This window comes from Haliotis rubra, unplaced genomic scaffold (genome assembly GCF_003918875.1).
Source record: "Haliotis rubra isolate DU_JTF1 unplaced genomic scaffold, ASM391887v1 Scf87, whole genome shotgun sequence".
Lineage (NCBI taxonomy): Eukaryota > Metazoa > Mollusca > Gastropoda > Lepetellida > Haliotidae > Haliotis > Haliotis rubra.
Window position 1 is genome coordinate 85,170 of NW_025767601.1, and position 23,285 is coordinate 108,454.

The following is a 23,285-nucleotide window of genomic DNA, read 5'->3' on the forward strand; positions in this document are numbered from 1 at the left end:
CAGGGCTATTATGGGTGGTTAATAAGTTCCCAGCTATGACGCAAGACCAACCCTCAGATTGGAAAGACAAGTCTAGGAACTAAATGGGATCTCTTAGGTTAATGACAGCAAGGAATTCATTTAGCCTTTCTCCTCCAGCGACAACCCTAACCAAAGAGGCCTATGAACCAAGTGACAAAGCCACCACAAGGGTTTTCATCGTTAAATCATATTACTGAGGAATAAAGTTGTTCTCTCAACATAAGTGGCTGCCTTGGAAGGTACCAAAGATAAAGCGTTAAAATGATGGAGGATAATAAATAATAATTTCATAACATTTTCCATCATGGTTAAGGCACTTTTCTGTCACAATCAATTCTGATCAGCAGCTGATATGACCATCAAACAGAGCGGAGGAGTAATGGTATGGTTATATGGCAAGGTATCCCTCGCTCGATCAGCACTGGACAGGGAGTTGAAAGGATAGGATGTCACAGATTTCAACATAATATTTAGCTTGTCAGTAAATAAAATTCATTGTTTCTTTTTTATGATTTTTCTTAAATTTTATTTTTTCTTTCTTATGATACATTTATTTTAATCTTGCTTCTACAAATAATTTTGAAAAATATTCCTGTGTTTTATTTGTTTAGAATAAGTAGTATCAAATCTACAATTAATCACTGATAATTTACTTAATACTTTTTGAACTTCAATATGTATGTATTCCTTTTGCCTTTTTTTCAAAGATTATTGCCTAGAATGTTCACAAAACAATGAATTCAACCAGTTTAGTCAAACAGATATTTATGACTATTCCTTTTAATAAACCAGAACCATTTCAGGTAATGACAAGAATTTCACATTATCCCTGGACTCATAAAACCACCAAATATGAGAAGTTAATGGCGACAATACTTTAATGGCAATTTACTACTTATAGAAACCACCAATTACAGGTTCAGAACACTCATAATTGAATCATTTCATGGTATATGTGCATCAAAATGACAAATTTCTTTCAGATAGATCCACAAGATCTATATCCTTATCCTCACTATCAAATACCATTGTATCCACCATATAGTTATCCTGCCCAACACGTTTAAAACCATACATTCTTGTATTGTGTGGCAGTGTGGGAAATAGCCACCTGCCCACTAACCAATGGCTAGAACAGGCAAAGACTGTAAAATATACCTAGCCTAACTTTTATGCACATCCCATAGTTGATAAAAACTAGTTCTGTTTGTGTAGATCAATATGATCATCCAAAATTAAATATCCATAAAGAATGGAGGTTGTGGGATCTGAGTTGGCCAGTTGACTCATGATATCTATTTGGGTTTACATCATAATACCAGAGCAGAATCAAATCTCTGAAAAAATAGTGAGTGAAGTTTGAAATGATCTCATAACTTTTAAGGCGAGTTATAACAAATGGCAGGGTATATATTGAGACTATGTCACACACTGTTATGTAGTACTGGGCCCCGTTCCTCAAAGCGGTTACAGTGCTATGACAGTCATAAGTCTATGTTAAAGTATGGGAGTTACGATCATCTTAGCGCTACGATTGTCGTAAGTCTATGTTAAAGTATGGGAGTTACGATAATCTTAGCGCTACGATTGTTTTGTGGAACGGGGCCCTGGTATGTACAGGATACCCACCATTTATTGGTGGAAGTTTGTTGTTGATAGTACCATCCGGACCCTGATAGCTGATCATGTCATGCTTGGTGACGGGGGCAGTGCTTCCCATGTTGTCTGCGACGACTACCGGCTCCCCTGCTGTGTTGGTGCCGGTGCTGTTTGTCTGGAAGGTACAACAGTCCACACTATCACAGCTGAACAAGCTCAACAAATGAAAAAATCAATGTCATTACACAACAATTTCATTAATATCTCATCTTTTACTCTGATAGGAAACCTATCTGTGTGGAGGCAAACTCTCTATGGGAGGTCCTTGCCCTTGGGTGCCGCGACATGGAACCAGCCAAGTGATACATTGTAACAGCCTTTTAGGCCAGTCTGCTACACCAATGTCATTAAACTATACTGAGGACAAGGAGAAATCCAAAGATGGTAGTCCTTATTGACTAGGGCCATCTGGACAAGTTCTCACTGAATACAACTCTGAGGGCTGGTGAAATCAGGTCCCATGTGTCCTCTGAACTAGTCTTAAAAGAGTCTAAGGGTGTTACGAAACTGGAGTAAGGGGGACCCATACTTAACCCAAATCTCCACATAGTAAACACTACTTTCTTCAAGAGGGAGCACACTACTTACATTACCTTCTGTTGTCTGATACTGATATATGTCGCACACTAACAGCTAAAATTTCTTCAAGAGAATGAGTGAGTTTAGTTGAGTCTGGGCCATACAATCCAGTGATCAATAGCATGAGCATCGATGTATGCAATTCGGATACAATGACATGTGTCAATCAAGTCAGCAAGCTTGACCACCAGATCCTGTTAGTCACTTCTTACAACAAGCATGGATTACTGAAGATCAATTCTAACCCTGATCTTCAAAAGAATACGACAGGACTGTTACCTTTTATTGTCTGATACTGATTGAACTGTAGTACTCATGTTGCACACTAACAGCACTAATTTCTTCAAGAGAAAGACAAGAGGGGACACACTAAGACAGGACTGTTACCTTCTGTTGTGTGATATTGGTTGAACCGTAGTACTCATGTCACACACTAACAGCACTAATTTCTTCAAGAGAAAGACAAGAGAGGACACACTACGACAGGACTGTTACCTTCTGTTGTGTGATATTGGTTGAACCGTAGTACTCATGTCACACACTAACAGCACTAATTTCTTCAAGAGAAAGACAAGAGAGGACACACTACGACAGGACTGTTACCTTCTGTTGTGTGATATTGGTTGAACCGTAGTACTCATGTCACACACTAACAGCACTAATTTCTTCAAGAGAAAGACAAGAGGGGTATGGCAGGACTGTTACCTTTCATTGTCTGATACTGATTGAACTGTAGTACTCATGTCACACACTAACAGCACTAATTTCTTCAAGAGAAAGACAAGAGGGGACACACTACGACAGGACTGTTACCTTCTGTTGTGTGATATTGGTTGAACCGTAGTACTCATGTCACAGACTAACAGCACTAATTTCTTCAAGAGAAAGACAAGAGGGGTATGGCAGGACTGTTACCTTTCATTGTCTGATACTGATTGAACTGTAGTACTCATGTCACACACTAACAGCACTAATTTCTTCAAGAGAAAGACCAAGAGAGGACACACTACTTACGACAGGACTGTTACCTTCTGTTGTGTGATATTGGTTGAACCGTGAGTACTCATGTCACACACTAACAGCACTAATTTCTTCAAGAGAAAGACAAGAGGGGTATGGCAGGACTGTTACCTTTCATTGTCTGATACTGATTGAACTGTAGTACTCATGTCACACACTAACAGCACTAATTTCTTCAAGAGAAAGACCAAGAGAGGACACACTACGACAGGACTGTTACCTTCTGTTGTGTGATATTGGTTGAACTGTAGTACTCATGTCACACACTAACAGCACTAATTTCTTCAAGAGAAAGACAAGAGGGGACACACTACGACAGGACTGTTACCTTCTGTTGTGTGATATTGGTTGAACCGTAGTACTCATGTCACAGACTAACAGCACTAATTTCTTCAAGAGAAAGACAAGAGGGGACACACTACGACAGGACTGTTACCTTCTGTTGTGTGATATTCGTGGAACCGTAGTACTCATGTCGCACACTAACCTCACTAATTTCTTCAAGAGAAAGACAAGAAAGGACACACCACGACAGGACTGTTACCTTCTGTTGTGTGATATTGGTTGAACCTTAGTACTCACGTCACACACTAACAGCACTAATTTCTTCAAGAGAAAGACAAGAGGGGACACACTAAGACAGGACTGTTACCTTCTGTTGTGTGATATTGGTTGAACCGTAGTACTCATGTCACACACTAACAGCACTAATTTCTTCAAGAGAAAGACAAGAGGGGTATGGCAGGACTGTTACCTTTCATTGTCTGATACTGATTGAACTGTAGTACTCATGTCACACACTAACAGCACTAATTTCTTCAAGAGAAAGACAAGAGGGGACACACTACGACAGGACTGTTACCTTCTGTTGTGTGATATTGGTTGAACCGTAGTACTCATGTCACACACTAACAGCACTAATTTCTTCAAGAGAAAGACAAGAGAGGACACACTACGACAGGACTGTTACCTTCTGTTGTGTGATATTGGTTGAACCGTAGTACTCATGTCACACACTAACAGCACTAATTTCTTCAAGAGAAAGACAAGAGAGGACACACTACGACAGGACTGTTACCTTCTGTTGTGTGATATTGGTTGAACCGTAGTACTCATGTCACACACTAACAGCACTAATTTCTTCAAGAGAAAGACAAGAGAGGACACACTACGACAGGACTGTTACCTTCTGTTGTGTGATATTGGTTGAACCGTAGTACTCATGCCGTACATTGACGGCGTTACTCTCCTTCACAGGCAGTTCTCCATCGGCTGTATGCACCTGTGAGCTGTCTGGGACCACATAGCCACGGCGATCTAGCAAACTAGAAACACATTGTCCATATACAAACATATTAACATATACAGGAAATACAGAAATTCTAATTCCTCAATTCCACAATCGCAAATTCAAAAACAAGAAATATCAGTGGTGCTTATTAAAAATGCAAGTGTGTTTGGTTGTTAGATTATAATACAACACCCGTCAATAATGATAAGTTTGTCGCCAGTAATAATTGAACCTGGAGCCGGGAATCAAACAGTATTTGATATCAATAAAGGCAAGATACTTTACGGATGACAACTTCTTTTTGTGGTGTTTCGGTATAGATTCTCTCTTGCCGTTGTCAAGCAAGTACGATAATAAAAAAGTTGTCATCTTGATTTTATTGTAACTCACAAACTTCTAACACACAGAGTATTTGATATTATGAGCAGCGATCTACACCAGTGTGGAATGATGACGCACATTAAACCATGTCACTGAGCATTCAGTTAGTTGCCACTTACAACCTGCATCAGCTGCCAGGAACCAGTTCTAACTGGGATTCCCCAATACAGTTGCCCTTCACAATCAGCACTGAGGTGTACAGGATGAATTCTACCCCAGGTAACCATGGGGCATATGTAAATAATTCAGTTGTGAAACAATATTCAATCTTTTCTTGTGATAAACTGAAGCATATATTGAAAAAACATTCCTGAAATCAAGTTTCGCTGTAACATGCTTTATCCGTAGAGTGCCGAAATCTCTGCATGAAGTAATACATGTACACCCCTTGTCTTACCTAGGAGGGGTTGGTCCACAAAGAACTGTCATGCAATTCCTAAATATTGAGCCCTTGCTGTAGGGATTGAAGTTTTCTTGGCCCCTCTTGGCTGTAAATGAACCCTTAATCTGAAACAGAGTGTAACAATAACTTAGGGCTGCAGTCAAGGAATTGGCTGGAAAAAGATACCTTGTTGATACCACAGACCAGCTGTAGATCCTTGTCCATTGTAAGTCTTTTAATATGACAATAAAGCACTGACTTACAGTGCAGCAGTCTTGAGAACTGTCAGACTAAACTGATACACTAACATGTTATGAATGCAGTCTTGTAATCTAAACTGACATAAAAACATCATAACTGCAGTCTTGTGAACTGTAAGCTTAAAATAACACATAAACCTAATAAAACTGCAGTCTTAAGAATTGTAAGCCTAAAATGATATATTAATGTTACATAACTGCAGTACAAACTTGTGTAAGCCTAAAATGATATATTAATGTTATATAACTGCAGTACAAACTTGTGTAAGCCTAAACTGATATATTAATGTTATATAACTGCAGTACAAACTTGTGTAAGCCTAAACTGATATATTAATGTTACATAACTGCAGTACAAACTTGTGTAAGCCTAAAATGATATATTAATGTTACATAACTGCAGTACAAACTTGTGTAAGCCTAAACTGATATATTAATGTTACATAACTGCAGTACAAACTTGTGTAAGCCTAAACTGATATATTAATGTTACATAACTGCAGTACAAACTTGTGTAAGCCTAAAATGATATATTAATGTTACATAACTGCAGTACAAACTTGTGTAAGCCTAAACTGATATATTAATGTTACATAACTGCAGTACAAACTTGTGTAAGCCTAAAATGATATATTAATGTTACATAACTGCAGTACAAACTTGTGTAAGCCTAAACTGATATATTAATGTTACATAACTGCAGTACAAACTTGTGTGTGCAGTACAAACTTATGATATATTAATGTTACATAACTGCAGTACAAACTTGTTTAAGCCTAAAATGATATATTAATGTTACATAACTGCAGTACAAACTTGTGTAAGCCTAAATGGCATAGCCACCTCATACATCAGCAGTGCCTTGAGCATTGTGAGCTTAACAAGATTAACCCGAGCTCGCTGCAGTCTTGCATGTAAGCTTAATGATGCATGAACATCATACAGTCACAGTGTATCGTGCATTGTATCCCCTTAAGCCTGAAATAACCAGAGTTAAATTAAAGCACACTCAGACTGCATTGGATTGCTTTGGGAAATTACGAATGAAACCAATAATTAATTGCAACACTGACATGCAGGTACAATATATAAATCAATACATACATCTACACACCAAATGTCCTCAAGACCACACACCAGATAGTGACTGTACAGCCCCAATCTGGGGCTGTGCTACTTACATCTTCATTTGTGGTAAGCTCGGTAGAGACAAGGTAAGAGTGAAAGCCCGCCAAGCCCACAACAGAGAACACAGAGAAGAAGCAGATCACTGCCTCTATCACAGTGAATAGTGTTAAGGAAAATAACCAGCAAATCAGACAAAACAAAACACACTCAGCTACAAACTAGGATAATGTATTGATGGATTCCTTGATTCAAAAGTCCCACAACAAAGTGACTTCACTTCTGTTTAACTGTTTGTTCACTTAATCAAGTTGTAACAATAGTGTGAGACTCAGTTTATATCTATTGTTGACTGCAGTACACATTTTAGTCACCAGGGTTAGAAATTCATTTTGAAATTGCACCAATCAATAGCTAGAGTTGGCATTATGCCAAGTGGTAGTACACAAGGAAATGTTTCTTGTACTTCCTCAATTATACTTGTCTGGGACAAGTGGATGTAAGGTAATTTTGACCCCTACAGTATTACTACTGCAAATATCTTAAATTTTCTGAGCAAAACAAAATGTCAATTGAGTTTTGACAGTGAATTTACCCACCCACCCATGTGTTGCTACGAGGAAAATATCACATTGTATTATTAATATCACATTATATTATTTATATCACATTGTATAATACACAAAGGATTGTTTGATTGCAGCACCACCCACATGAGCTGTTTTGAGAATATCACCAGTTACACACCCACATGTACAGGGATTTATCTATGATTTCAAACTAAGTGCCTTTGACTGGCAAATTGGGAAAAATATTGGGAAACTGTCTGATGTTCTTTTTTTGTAAATTCTAAGAAATTGGTAAATGTATACATTCAAATTTGGAATTTTTTTCTGCCATGTGCTTCAGACTTGGAGTTGAGTATTGGCTTGTGAGCAGGTCTAGATAAACCCCTGAATATCTATGAGACAAAAAAGTCAGCACAGTGATTAGGATGTACAATAGCAAAATATACATATGTTAAAAATAAACGTTTCCCTTAAAGTAAATTTAACAACAACTGACAATACCAGCTGCATAATGTATCAAATTTCTGAAATCAATTTAGGAATACATGATGACAAGAAAATGTATTTTCAGAAGTAAAAGAAGCACTGGAAGTCATGTACAGTTCACAGTCTTTGTAAACAGACTAATTTCGTTTAAAATACTTTTGAAAAGACAAAACCTACTCTAATCATGTTAATCAAGAATCACAGCAACAGATGTAAAAAACAAAAAAAGAAATGTACGTTTCAAATTTCTTCCACAGAAAATAGATTATGACAAATTCGTCTTGATCAAATGTTGCTTAAGTTGAGCCTTCCTCTGCAAACTGACAGTGAAAACTGAGACTGTCTGCAGTTTCGTGTTACAATCTGGAACACTATGTAGCTGGGTTATCTCCCTTTGTGTCTCTATTTCCAGCAGAGCTATTTTGGCTCAAATGTTATTTGATTATAAACACAAAGTTTCTTCTACAGGTCTTCTTTAAGTATTGAGATGTCTATAAAAATATGTTTGTATCTTTAACCATCAGGTACATAAATACTAACAATCTCAACTGAATTCCATCAAAATACTGAGCTGATGTGTAATCAGCATGTACGTATCAGATATATACATGTAAAAGTAATGTAGAACTAAAATTGTGTGCTTTCTAAATGTTGTTTTATACATTTTTTAGCAGTTTTAGGTTAATTCTTTCTGTAATTCATATAATTTCAGTGAAATACCCAAATCTGAAACAAGGGACAAAATTTGAAAAGGAAGAAATATCCAACTTCATTTAAATTGGATACAAGTTCTTGGTCTTACTATACAATCACCAGCCTCAATTCTCTAATAATCACTAATGCAAATACACTCTTATTTACAAGGAACTATGCCAACTATTTGATATTTGATATTTGTTAAGCTCGTTTACAATTTACATCTGCATTCTTTTCATTTTGTAGTTATTTTAAACCTACAAAATGGGTTCCTGAAACACCACAATTCTACTTCGTAAAACGAGGACACCAATTAGAAACAACTGCATGCCTGACAGAAATGAAACTTAAGCCATCAAATGAATACATTGAAATGAGAGTCTCCAAGTGCACAGGAACACAGATGCAGGACGAGGATGAATCAAGCGTGACGACACTTAGGGTACACTTACATCCTCGTTTGTGGTTTGCTCTGAAGTGGTCAGGTACGTGTGAAATCCAGCAAGACCAATTATTGACCACACCGAGAAGAAACATATAATAGCCTCCACAATGGTGCACAGTGGTCAAGGAAACATTGTTTTACAGTAGAAATCAATTTTGTAAGAATACAACCATTATACTGAAACGATCTTCATGATGCATACGTCTGTGAAGATCTGACAAACCCTCAATTGCATTCAGTGAATCCTGAGCGGTCTTTGACTGCCCAGTCATGCATGTGTTTTAGAGCTAGGTAATATCTGTTCTTGACCATTCCATTTCAATAAGTAATAAATATAGCAGCCTTTACTTTTATCCATTTGGAACAGGCCATGTAAGGTTGTTTTCATACCACAAATAAAATATTATATGATGAATATGTTAATAACAAAAATGAACAAATATACACCAGAAGCCTTGATGCTGATTGGCTGAACAGATGTTCATGTGATCAGACCTCAAATGGAGGGTTTGTCAGATCTTCACGCAGAGCAACAGTGTTGCAAATCAAAGGTCGCCCTTTGGAGCTTTAAGTTTGTTTCTACTGTATTTGAATCAAGGGACATTTTAACCATATAATCAATAGTGCCATGACAAGGACCTGTTGCTTTTTATGCCTCATTTCAAACACTCAGATGTATCATATTGGATTAAAATGTCTGATTTAATCAGCTTGAAAAGAAAATGAAAGTAATATTGAAATATCTTCCATGTAATAAGACTTGAAAATATCTAACACATTTAAGCCTTTCATTATACAAGTGATCTGTGATTACTGGTTGTTCCTTTTGATGGTAACCAATGATTGCACATCAGACAGGGCCACATAATACTACACAGCAATTATTGCAACATTGAAATCCAGAACAGCAGACAGGGTCAATATGCATATATTCACCCTGACCTTTGTTACTATAGTGAGTGAGTGAGTTTTATGCCGCTTTTAGCAATATTCCAGCAATATCACGGTGGGAAATGGGCTTCACACATAGGACCCATGTGGGGAATCGAACCCAGGTCTTCGGCGTGACGAGCGAACGCTTTAACCAGTAGGCTACCCCACGACCCCTCTGGGACTATACCTACCTGGTAAGTGCAATACGTGAATTATATCATACAAGAAAAAACGCAACACACAATAATCAATACCTGCATTATGCTAGGTTTAAAACGACTGTATTCGCAGTAGTATGTGTCCTGCATGCATAGAAAACTGACAGACATTTTTCCACAAAACAAATTTAGTTCAATTTTAAATGAAACTAAATCTGTTGATAAGTCTAACGGGCAGTAACATACAAATTCACCCGGCCCTGGGATGGAGGGAAGAGGGTATGTACGTGAATATAGTGTTACAGCACTTTCAGCAACATTCCAAGAATATCACAGTAGGGAACACAAGAAACGGGCTTCATATACTGTAGCCATATGGAAATCAAACCTAGTCCCATGACAAGTAAACAGCTTGACCACTGGGCTACCCCTACTGATGATCTAGTCCAGCAATATCACAAAAGGAAATACCATGAATTCCATGTGAGGAATCAAACCCGAGACTCTGGCATAATGGGCGACCAACTTAACCACAAGGTACCCAACACTAAGGTCCACTGAAGCAATGGACCTGAATATTTATTAATATCCCTATGCATTTTGTTACTTAATGGAAAATATTCATATTTCAATGATATCTTGAGTGAAAGTCTTGCGGCCTGTGCCCTGATTTCATCATATACATTTTTCAGAACAAACATTCATTTCAAGAGGTGAATTCATCACTACAAACTCAATCATGGATATTTTCAATATAGAATCCAAATTTGGAATGTAAAGAAATATTTTGTCCTTCACAGGGATACTACCTTCATTAATGTAACATGTCTCAACTCATTCCAGTGCTGATACAGCACATCGAACATTCTATTCTCCTCCGCTATTCAAGTAGATTCTTCCTGGAATCCAGCCAAGCCAGTGATGGAGGAGAAATACATAACTTTTACCATTATTGATTTTATGCTATTTAATTACCCACTGTCCTTCAAAAATACACAAACAAATTAAATGCTTGTCGCACTAGTTATTCAGAGGGTGAAAAATCAGCTCCTTAATTGAATTTGCATACAATTCGATTTTTTAAAAATATATCCATATTTAAAGCTGTCTTTTCAACATGTTTAAGCTTACATCTCTGAAGTTATTGCAACAGAATGACCCCAAAACCAATTAACACATTTTTCAGGGACAAGTCGAGCATCAATTTGCAATAAATCGTCTTTCCTGTGCAGTGATGAATAAACTTACATGTATTTGAACAAATTGGGTATTTTCATATTCTATAAAATTTAATGGTAAAGGATCTTATTTAGACATTCTGATCAGCTTACTTTTCTTCTGACCATATTAATGTTATCATCAACAAGTGTGGTCATGGAAATATTGTTCAACGCCTGTATTATCATATTGACATTGACATTATTCATCCTGGTTATGATTACTTGTTTAAGGATGTGAATCATCTCTTCATTCTTCATAATCATTTTCCTATAACCCCTTCATGTAGCAAAATGTCTCTGATGAAAGGTTTTATCAATGAATCTATAATGGGAAATTCATGGCAAAGAATAAACAGACCCTATGACAATGTACACAGATGAATCTATCTACAGTAACTGTTGGCTTGCACCATGTCCTAATGCTGCCCTGTACAATGTATGCATCTGGCTTGTACAGTGTTCCACAGCTTATTACTAATGGTCAGTGGCCATATTGGGAAAGGATATCTTGCTGGTGATTCTTTCATCGCATTGAGGAAGTTATCATGCTGGGCTCCTGCAACAAAAAGAAGACAAAACATGAAAAACTTGACAAAAAGAAGAAAATGAAAAGAAACAGCATTCTGATAACATGGTGGTTTTAGCCTACAGTTTGGAGTAGGCAAACCATTATCACGGATAGATTCAGCCATGCAATGACTGGGTCTGATACAAACACTGCCTGCAGTCAGCTGAGGTTTTATCCTAATATCAGTCGTTTGATGTAGAGTTGGTTAGTAAGGCATGGCTCGATTTAAGAGATGTTAACCTACTTGCACCAGGTGCAACCTAAGATAAAAACCTAGTTGAACCAGCCAAATTCCAGTAGCACTGCTTTTATTGCAATATGTAATGAAAGAAATATGCTGTTGAATTATTTAGATGTTTTATTCAGAAGTTTACCCACTCAAAAATTTACTTGCACCTGGTGGAAGTTAGACTAATATCTAGGCTGCACCAGTGCAAGTAACAAAGCACTAAATTGAGCCCTACACAGTAATGTTCCCACAGAGATTTGAACCAGCAGCATTGACATGATGAGCTAACACATTAACCACTGGGCTACAACACCATCCCCCAGCAGTGTAGAAGTACCACCTTTCATCATCAATAGTTGGATACTTTCTCAGTTTAATAGAGCAAAACAAACTGGGCATGTGGAAATTTGTAATTGAAAGGCTATATAGTTTTCAGTAAAACAATGTTTTTTCCTGGATAAAATCAAACATATTCTGATACACATTACACCCATGAGTAGACTTTAGATAATGCAACAAAAATATAGGTTTATAATTTTATCTGGAAGTTCGGTCTAGTAATGAAAACATGTTGAGAGGAGAGCATATCACACCTCTTCAGTACATATGCTTAACAAAATCATCTTCCAACATGCTTATCATGATTATCCAAAGGCCAGTCTCAGTTATTCCCTGGCACAGGATACTATTACTCTGTTGAAGACCACGTTTACAGATGGATTGTTATCACCAGTATTGCTTCAATGTAATGTTTCTGTACCAAAACATCACATTGAAATTACAAAGAAGTTGATACTGGGAGGTCAACACTGATCCACTGATAAGATACCCTAAAACCTCACATATAGGGCTTAAAGTCTCATCCATTCTCATCTAGCTGGTACCACTGATTGACAGCACCAACTTATATGATTCAAACTTGTCTTCTTAATGGCAGAATATTTAAGGTGACAACCAATATTAGATATTGAGAAAGTCTTTAATTCCATATAAACCAGTAATCCTTCAATTACATGAGCGAAATGACAAGAGCTCAATGGGTTTAATCTTTATTTTGAACTCTGATAACTATGATGAATTACTGCTTGTTACAAAACAAGTTAAGCTGGAAGAATTACTGGACAGATCTGTGGACACATTTGACCATAGTGGGCCTGTGACAAATGACATCAGGTCAACAACTCATTAGGCTTGCACGTTCGTTTTTCGTGATTTTGAAATCTTGAGGTTTTGTTACATACAATCAGTTACAGGAAGATGGCAGTTTTCTACTGGCTGCCTGTCTGGTATTTCCCACAGAGTCAACGGCCTCTGAGTCATACAAGTAATCCTATGATCAAACATATACCAAGCAGATAGGAACACATGTCAAGGGTCCATTAACTTCAAACTGATCCGAACATGGGAGAGTATCAACACTAATACAAGGAACTCGAAACAGACGAATCAGCAAGCCCTTCTGCTCAAACCATATACCACCATGTCAAATATTTCCTCCAAAGACTACTTCTTTGACAAAAATGTTTCAATTGGTTTGGCGAGCGCCAGCACTTGAGTTGGTTTGTACGACATTAGCGAGACGACTGCTTCCTATCAGTGACGAACGTCTCAATTTGCCTACCCATTGCATGCAATCAATGCTATTTGGAATGCAAGACAGGTCACAATGCCGGTTCACTATCTCCTCATCACGCTGACTGTCACTAAACAGGTTAAATAGCTTCCCCAGGCTTTATTATAATGGTTCCAATTGAATTTCTGCTTGTTCGGCAATTGGAGAAGGACGTGAGTTTGAAGATGACGCATCCTGTGAGGGTGGCATATTGCGATGTCAGACTGCACAGTGTATGACGCACATTCGCCTTCCCCCGCAGCAACGCCGACGGACTCCAGGAACTATCCATCTGGCATTGCTGGATCAATACTACTTGCCAATCCTTGTACCACGCTATCAGCCATTCAGTGTTTCACAGGAAGATGCTGCATGGTTAGAGTGGTCCGTGTTATCAGAGAGTCTGGGACAGGAAATGTCATACAGTTGACAGAGGTGTGCATCTTTCAGTGCACTATCATAACATCTGTATTGTGTTAGCAGTACAGAGAGGAGACCCAGCTCAATGTTGGGGCCAGCAATCAGATTACCACCTCCACAGTCAGTAGTGGTGAGGTGTAATTCAGGATTTTAGCTTTGGTAGTGCTGATGGACATTTCTCAATGATTGTGCTAAAATCAGTTTGACACTGTGCTGGAGATGTGACTTCGAAGTTAGGGTAACTGGCCAGTAGAAAATTGTGGTTCTTCCATTTAACATATCATCAATGAACTGTCTGAAAAATGACATTTTCCATACTTCACCAATATACAAATAAAATAATAAAATGTACTTTATTCATTTTGAGAACATGCTACATTGGCCATTACCACAGTTTACTCTTTCTAAAATCCTCCTAACATGATGGCAGAGAACAACTGGAGACAGCCCCACATTGACCCAAGAATGTTATCACAAGGGAATCAAAAGAGATCCTTGATGAAACAAGCCAACACTTCAGTGTCTTCACTACTCTACTACCATTTCAAATACAATGTCACAGTCCGTAAACAGTTTTATCTCATGGGTCGGCTGGTTTCAACTAAACTGTTTCCTCTGTAATCTATGGTACCTCATGTGAATATATCACATCCATTGTTAATACATCCCTATATACCATACCAATAAACATACTTAACAGACCCGTGAAGATCCGGGGTAGAATAGGTCTTCAGCAACCCATTCTTGTCATAAAAGGCGACTATGCTTGTCGTAAAAGGCGACTAACGGGATGGGGTGGTCAGGCTCGCTGACTTGGCTGACACATGTCATCGGTTCCCAATTGCGCAGATCGATGCTCATGCTGTTGATCACTGGATTGTCTGGTCCAGACTCGATTATTTACAGACCGCCGCCATATAGCTGGAATATTGCTGAGTGCGGCGTAAAATTAAACTCACTCACTCACTACTTAACACCATAAGAAATATAATTTCCAATCAAGTCTCTGATCCATTTTTCAAATCTATTTAAACAATAACAAACAAATAAACAGTGCCTTAAGCTTTGTTACCTTGCAAGAACAGAATAGAATATTTCTACCATGTACACTAAATAAAAGAACTTCCGTTACTGAAACTAATTCTATACAAGCCAATTGTACCATCTCCCATCCACTTGCCTGCAGGAAATGTGAGGTCTGACCAAACACTGCCTGAAGAGGAACCCGTGATGTGTCTAGTGAGACCGTTCATATGTCCATCAATTAGTGTAATGGCCCAGACCAGGAGATCAATCCACTAACAAAACTGCAGACAGACCGACACCTAGATTTTCTCCACCACCCTCTAATCAAAGCCTATCAGACTGATGATCTGGATCATTCCTGTCAAGTCTGGCATTACCAAGACAGGCTTTTGCAGTTTCACCACCTTCTCTGCACACCTACTGCCTTCCAGCACCCCTCATTTGTACAGTGCTCACGTCATTACCCTGTTAAGGTTTGACTACCAACACTACCAACAGGCTGAGAAGTGTCTGTCTTTGATATTGTCAGCAATATTTTTTTCATTTCTATTATACTGAAGAATACAATTATGAAGCTCCAATTGTTGACTCTGAACAGTGTACCTTTGCAATAGTGCCAGCTACTATTTCAATACAATACAAAGTAGTGAAAATAATGGCAATATTTCCCCCTACCCACGTGGCCAACATGGCATGGCCATCAGCCTTCCATGTTTCAGAACAACTTCTTCTCATCAGCAGGAACAGTCACCTGATTTATTAATGACATTAGGAGTATCTAAGACTTGAGACTGGACACAAGTTGTAATCTCACGTATCACACATCACAGACAGCTGCCACACCCTTACTGCAGTCTGGGTTGCCTGGTTACCGACTCAGTATCGTTTAGAGCCTGTGGTCAGTCAGTATCTGCTATGTCTGGAAATCCTGTATTAGCATCGCCAGGGCTCCAGATAAGGGCCGTATCGGTGTATGTAGGGATTCAAAATATGCACGATACGGTAGCAAATAATTTAGAAAACGTAGCAGGTACGCACCACAGCAATAGTGTACGGTCTTAGAATCATTTACAGACGTATTTATCTGAAAAAAATATTGGTTTATTTTTATTGACCTGTTTACACAAGACTATCAATGTTGTGGTGCATATATGAAACAAAACACAAGATTACTGATACTCCATTAAATTCCACTCAGTACTCTAAATGTACTCTTAAGGTTTTCCAGTACTCCTGTAGTGAAAAAAATATGGAGTACGTACTCCTGATGTTGAAACATTATATGGAGCCCTGCATCACAACCTATCCAAATATGGATTTCATCAATATATTAAAATAAATGTGTGGCCTAAGTCCCTTTTTACCATTATGAGGATAAAAAGAACAGATTTCACATATCACTGACATTTAACAAAATCAATCTAACAGCTTGCAGCATGTAAATGACTGTTGTTCGTGAGACAGTTGGCAATAGTCCAAGATATCATGGTGCCTTATACAAAACGTATGTCTGTAGTGCACATAACCAGTGACTAAAAGCATTACTAGAGATCCACATGGCACACTGACACATATGCTGCCCGGCATATAATGTAACCAACAACCAATCATCATTAACCAACTCTCAGATCAAGCAAGGCTTTTGTAGGAGATGCAAGGTTCTGCTGAAAGACACTGTGAGCTTCCTTATGAGAAGAATGGTACAGTGTTGGTCTTCTTTACACCATGAGTGATCCACAGGGCACAGTGTTAAAGTACAAAGTGATTCAGCTAAGGCATACAGTATACCCAACAACCATTAATCAGTAGTCATCTCCAGAATCCACCTGCATTCAGAATTCTGAGACCCATTTCTGGTGTCCCCCACGTGATATTGCTGGTATACTGCTAAAAGCTGCGTAAAACTAAACTCACTCACTCACTCAGAATTCTGGAAATGTGAAAGCAGCTTTTGTTACTCACTAACTAGACTACACTGACTAACCTATACTGAAAAACTAGCTCAAGATAAGTTCCATTCTAAAAACAAATTTGAATCTCTAAGGGAAATACTATATTTGAATATTTCTCTTCCATCCAGTGAAGTCAATTCGTCATTTCCACAAAACCTTTACTTCCTGTATGCAGATAGCACAGATAACATTGTGTATGACAAATGCCTAAACATAGTCTACTGTACTGCCATCCAACCGTCCAGAACTAAGCTCCACAACTTGCTGGCTTTAGGGATGTGATTTGTCTGTATCCATTAAATTTTCAATTTCCTTAAAATAAATCAAAAGCTACATATGTTTTCCTCTTTTGTCACTGTTACTATATCACTTATCATAATTAATTTAATAAATCATATTAGCTCTTATGGAGATCAAGGCTATCTTTTACACACATACCTCTCTTATCCTCCATGTGCACCTAATAGGATATAATTGAACCTTAATAAATCAGGTTACATTTCTAACCAAACTTCATGGCACATTCATCTACAAGTATTCCTTACAGATGAATGAAACGTCAAAGAAGACTTGGATATTGTGTGTATTCTATCCATTTGTATTCTGGACGTCTGCTCTGTTGGCGTCTGCTGCAACCACTTTATCAGGCTGGCCATGACATGCATGACCTGGTGTGATTCAATAACATCTTTTGGTCCTGCTAGCTTCCTAGGACATTCATTGTTGGCATACACATTGGGATATTAAGTTCCTGGCTTCTGATGGCTCCCAGAATCTAACTGCAGGAGTCAAATTTGCTCAGACTGAACATGGATATGCATTCAGACATAACTTGTACAACAGGGACCACCCCCACATGCAGACTACAAGGTGACAAAGAGTGTGATTGAAGTCTCTTATTTTAAATATGGTGGTGTCCAATGGATATTCAAGCAATGGGATGTTAAAGGGTATTGTGGCCATTTGTCAATATTGTTCCTGAATACTGATGTGTTGTTGCAGCGTGAGCAGAGTGACTGAGTGAATGTTGACAATGCTGCAGTCAGCAATACTCAACTTTATCACAATGTTTTCAAGAGAAGGAATCTGGACGAGACAAACCATGTGTTGACAGCATGAAAAACCATGCATGCCATCAGGGTTCGATATCATACAATCAGCAGAGTCACAAATCTTGAAGAACCATTCCATTATCATTTTAGGAAGGTGAAAACCAAAACTAACCCTGAAATCCCATATGGTGTTTTCCTGCAGCCTGTCATGTTTTGTGCGCGCAATGTTGGCCTCCATGTCATGGCTGGTGCTACACCAGCCCCCTGCAAGTATCTGCCATCCTGATGTCTACACATTCATCAAAGGAATGCTAAGGTGTGAATCGAAATGTGTATGAATGTTATGTTAGTCACAGAACTGTAAATTCATCAAGAGTATACCCAACAAACCAGTGACTGATGAACAACATCCTGTGACACTGGGCTAGAACTGTACTCCGTTAAACACCAAGAATGGTCATCACCTGACCAAATCATATTTTCTCTTGCTTAGGGTCCATTTGAATTTGGGTACAAACAGGGTATCAGAAATTGTTCACTCAACTTGCAGCATTACTGTCAACAAGCACAAAGACTGACTGAGTGAGTTTGGGTTTTACGCCGCTTTTAGCAATATTCCAGCAACATCACGGCGGGGGACACCAGAAATGGGCTTCACATATTGTACCCATGTGGGGATTCGAACCCGGGTCTTCGGCATGACGAGCCAACGCTTTAACCACTAGGCTACCCCAGCACAAAGATGATCCCAGCTCTCTTACATTTACACAGACAAAGGACATAACATCGGGAACATTTTCTGATGCTCTTACCATGAGTTAGTGCATCTGACTCCCAGGTCTTTTCTGTCCCCAGATATATTTATCATTACAAGAACTCTGAAATAGTTTCAGTTGTAATCGGAAAATATGTTATCTAATCTAGATCCTTTCCTGTAAAAGTTCTTTATCAACTAGCTGGACTTATAACACTTGCTGTTCATCACCATTAAGAGACAGAACCAGACTTTACACTTCCTTGTTTCCTCCTCGGTCTGATATTGGGTCACACCAGCATGCAACATGTCAAACATCGGCAAACAAAACGACACTTTATCATCGCAGCCAGTGTTTCCAGGACCTCCTCAAAAAACAAGCTGCATCCAACAGCCAAACTACAAACACTTCCCTTGAACAAAAAATAAAACCTAGAAAACAAATGCCATGAATCATGGGTAATTGCTGCAGGCAACATCACAAACTATGTCAAGTATAGAGACGTGTTACAGGAAAGTATGGGAGACAACAACAAAGATCAATAGTTGAGCAGAGTGATTGCCATTACATCCTACCAAAAGGAGTGGTATCAACCATTTTAACAAACTATGCCATGTATCATCTACAAGAAGGACCCAGTTTGATCACTAGCTCAACACACAGGGGTCCTCAAGCTGGGCTCTTGGTCTAGATAGAGAATGTGAGCGGGTATCCATCGTGGGATGCAGTGAGGGGGTATCCATTGTGGGGATGTAGTCAGGGGGGTATCCATTGTGGGGATGCAGTAAGGGGGTATCTATTGTGGGGATGATGTGTATCCAGGGGTATCCATTGTGGGGATGATGTGAGGGGGTATCCATTGTGGGAATGCAGTGAGAGGGTATCCATTGTGGGGATGATGTGAGGGGGTATCCATTGTGGGGATGCAGTGAGAGGGTATCCATTGTGGGGATGCAGTGAGGGGGTATCCATTGTGGGGATGCAGTGAGGGGGTATCCATTGTGGGGATGCAGTGAGGGGATATCTATTGTGGGGATGATGTGAGAGGGGTATCCATTGTGGGAATGCAGTGAGGGGGTATCCATTGTGGGGATGCAGTGAGGGGGTATCCATTGTGGGGGATGATGTGAGGGGTATCCATTGTGGGGATGATGTGAGGGGTATCCATTGTGGGGATGCAGTGAGGGGTATCCATTGTGGGAATGCAGTGAGAGGGTATCCATTGTGGGAATGCAGTGAGAGGGTATCCATTGTAGGCATGCAGTAAGGGGGTATCCATTCTAGGGATGATGTGTAGGGGTATCCATTGTGGGGATGCAGTAAGGGGGTATCTATTGTGGGGATGCAGTGAGGGGTATCCATAGTGGGGGCACAGTGAGGGGGTATCTATTGTGGGGATGCAGTGAGGGGGTATCCATTGTGGGGATGCAGTGAGGGGGTATCTATTGTGGGGATGCAGTGAGGGGTATCCATTGTGGGGATGCAGTGAGGGGATATCTATTGTGGGGATGCACTAAGGGGGTATCTATTGTGGGGATGCAGTAGGGGGGTATCCATTGTGGGGATGCAGTGAGGGGGTATCTATTGTGGGGATGCAGTGAGGGGGTATCCATTGTGGGGATGCAGTGAGGGGGGTATCCATTGTGGGATGCAGTAAGGGGGATCCATTGTGGGGATGCAGTGGGGTATCTATTGTGGGGATGCAGTGAGGGGGTATCTATTGTGGGTATGCTGTGAGGGGCTATCTATTGTGGGGATTCAGTAAGGGGGTATCTATTGTGGGGATGTTGTGAGGGGTATCTATTGTGGGGATGTTGTGAGGGGGTATCTATTGTGGGGATGCAGTGAGGGATATCTATTGTGGGGATGATGTGAGGGGTATCTATTGTGGGGATGCTGTGAGGGGATATCTATTGTGGGGATGCAGTGAGGGGATATCTATTGTGGGGATGATGTGAGAGGGGTATCCATTGTGGGGATGCAGTGAGGGGTATCCATTGTGGGGATGCAGTGAGGGGGTATCCATTGTGGGGATGATGTGAGGGGGTATCTATTGTGGGGATGATGTGAGGGGGGTATCCATTGTGGGGATGCAGTGAGGGGGGTATCCATTGTGGGGATGATGTGAGGGGTATCTATTGTGGGGATGATGTGAGGGGGTATCCATTGTGGGGATGCAGTGAGGGATATCTATTGTGGGGATGATGTGAGGGGGTATCCATTGTGGGGATGCAGTGAGGGGGTATCCATTGTGGGGATGCAGTGAGGGGTATCCATTGTGGGGATGATGTGAGGGGGGTATCCATTGTGGGGATGCAGTAAGGGGGTATCCATTGTGGGGATGCAGTGAGGGGTATCCATTGTGGGGATGCAGTGAGGGGTATCCATTGTGGGGATGCAGTGAGGGGGTATCCATTGTGGGGATGCACTAAGGGGTATCTATTGTGGGGATGCACTAAAGGGGGTATCTATTGTGGGGATGCAGTAGGGGGTATCTATTGTGGGGATGCAGTGAGGGGGTATCTATTGTGGGGATGCAGTGAGGGGTATCCATTGTGGGGATGCAGTGAGGGGGTATCTATTGTGGGGATGCTGTGAGGGTTATCTATTGTGGGGATTCAGTAGGGGGTATCTATTGTGGGGATGCTGTCAGGGGTATCTATTGTGGGGATTCAGTAAGGGGTGTCTATTGTGGGGATGTTGTGAGGGGGTATCTATTGGGGGATGCAGTGAGGGATATCTATTGTGGGGATGATGTGAGGGGGTATCTATTGTGGGGATGCAGTGAGGGATATCTATTATTGGGGATGCAGTGAGGGATATCTATTGTGGGGATGATGTGAGGGTATCTATTGTGGGGATGCTGTGAGAGGATATGTATTGTGGGTATGCTGTCAGGGGTATCTATTGTGGGGATGCTGTGAGGGGTACTCATTGTGGGGATGCTGTGAAGGGTATCTACTTTGGGGATGCTGTGAGGGGTATCTATTGTGGGGATGCAGTGAGGGGATATCTATTGTGGGAGGGATGATGTGAGGGGGTATCTATTGTGGGGATGATGTGAGGGTATCTATTGTGGGGATGCTGTGAGGGGTACTCATTGTGGGGATGCTGTGAAGGGGTATCTACTTTGGGGATGCTGTGAGGGGATATCTATTGTGGGGATGCAGTGAGGGGATATCTATTGTGGGGATGATGTCAGGGGGTATCTATTGTGGGGATGCTGTGAAGGGTACCCATTATGGGGATGCAGTGAGGGGGTATCTATTATGGGGATGCTGTGAGGGGTACCCATTGTGGGGATGCTGTGAAGGGGTATCTACTGTGGGGATGCTGTGAAGGGTACCCATTATGGGGATGCAGTGAGGGGGTATCTATTGTGGGGATGAGGTGAGGGTGTATCTATTGTGGGGATGCTGTGAGGGGTACCCATTGTGGGGATGCAGTGAGGGAGGTATCTACTGTGGGGATGCTGTGAGGGGGTATCTATTATTGGGGATGCTGTGAGGGGGTATCTACTGTACAGGGGATACTGTGGGGATGCTGTGAGGAGGTATCTATTGTGGGGATGCAGTGAGGATTGTGGGGATGCAGTGAGGGGGTATCTACAGTTGCAGTGAGGGGTATCTATTGTGGGGATGCTGTGAGGAGGTATCTACTGTGGGGATGCTGTGATGCTGTGAGGGGGTATCTATTGTGGGGATGCTGTGGGGGGGGTATCTTCTGTGTATCTATTGTGCAGGGGATGCTGTGTGTGGGGATGCTGTGAAGGGTTTTCAGTGTCCTTATAGCATGTTTTCATTGCATACTGTCTATATGAAGGTTATATACAGTGGACTCTGTCAATACCGGCCTCTCTTAACACTACGGCACTCTCATTACACCAACCTACATTACAAGTCTATGCACTAAGTTTCACCGGCCTCTCTTCCGGCACTCTGTCTACAAAAGTTTCAGTCCGGCAGAAATGCGTTATTATCATTAAGAAACTTCTGTAAACATCGGCATCTGTCTATTCAGGGATATCGGCATTGTTTTCAGTCCCAGCGAACAAGTTGTTATGAAAGCGAATCTGTAAAACCGGCACATGAAGGCGCAGTAACCCTTTGATGCAATTAGGTCCAAATGATGTAACAACACAATTCGCTGTGACTCGAGATTATTCAGAAGCGGGAAGTGTTAATCAGTATCCGTTAATCAGTGAGTGAGTGCGTAACACTTACCCAGAGTAATTAATACATGTAGTGGGCAGTTTGACTGTATAAACAAGCAAGTGTTTACATTTTGTTGATTAGCGGGTATTGACTCGAGATTATTCAGAAGCGGGAAGTATCAATCAGTTTCTTGTTAATTAGTGAGTGCGCGTGTCACTTACATAGAAGCGAATCGTTTGATGGCGTGTATCGTTAAAGCTCTGAACATCAACAATATCACTGTACTCTTGCG

At 40.3% G+C, this 23,285-nt stretch overlaps 1 protein-coding gene across 7 annotated transcripts in view; it reads right to left on the reverse strand.

Annotated features, from left to right (window-relative positions):
• LOC124263150 (palmitoyltransferase ZDHHC14-like) overlaps window positions 1–23,285 on the reverse strand; it is a 92,455-nt gene that overhangs the window by 14,229 nt on the left and 54,941 nt on the right. For 6 of the 7 annotated variants that reach the window (XM_046697715.1, XM_046697713.1, XM_046697714.1 and 3 more), the window contains 5 exons: window positions 11,733–11,781; window positions 6,775–6,877; window positions 5,349–5,458; window positions 4,466–4,604; window positions 1,651–1,795 (listed from right to left, as the gene is read on the reverse strand). In XM_046697715.1, coding sequence (XP_046553671.1) covers window positions 1,651–1,795; window positions 4,466–4,604; window positions 5,349–5,458; window positions 6,775–6,877; window positions 11,733–11,781 — 546 coding nt within the window. Of the gene's footprint in view, window positions 1–1,650; window positions 1,796–4,465; window positions 4,605–5,348; window positions 5,459–6,774; window positions 6,878–8,921; window positions 9,025–11,732; window positions 11,782–23,285 lie in introns of all 7 variants that reach the window. The other variant, XM_046697712.1, reaches the window with a different exon arrangement.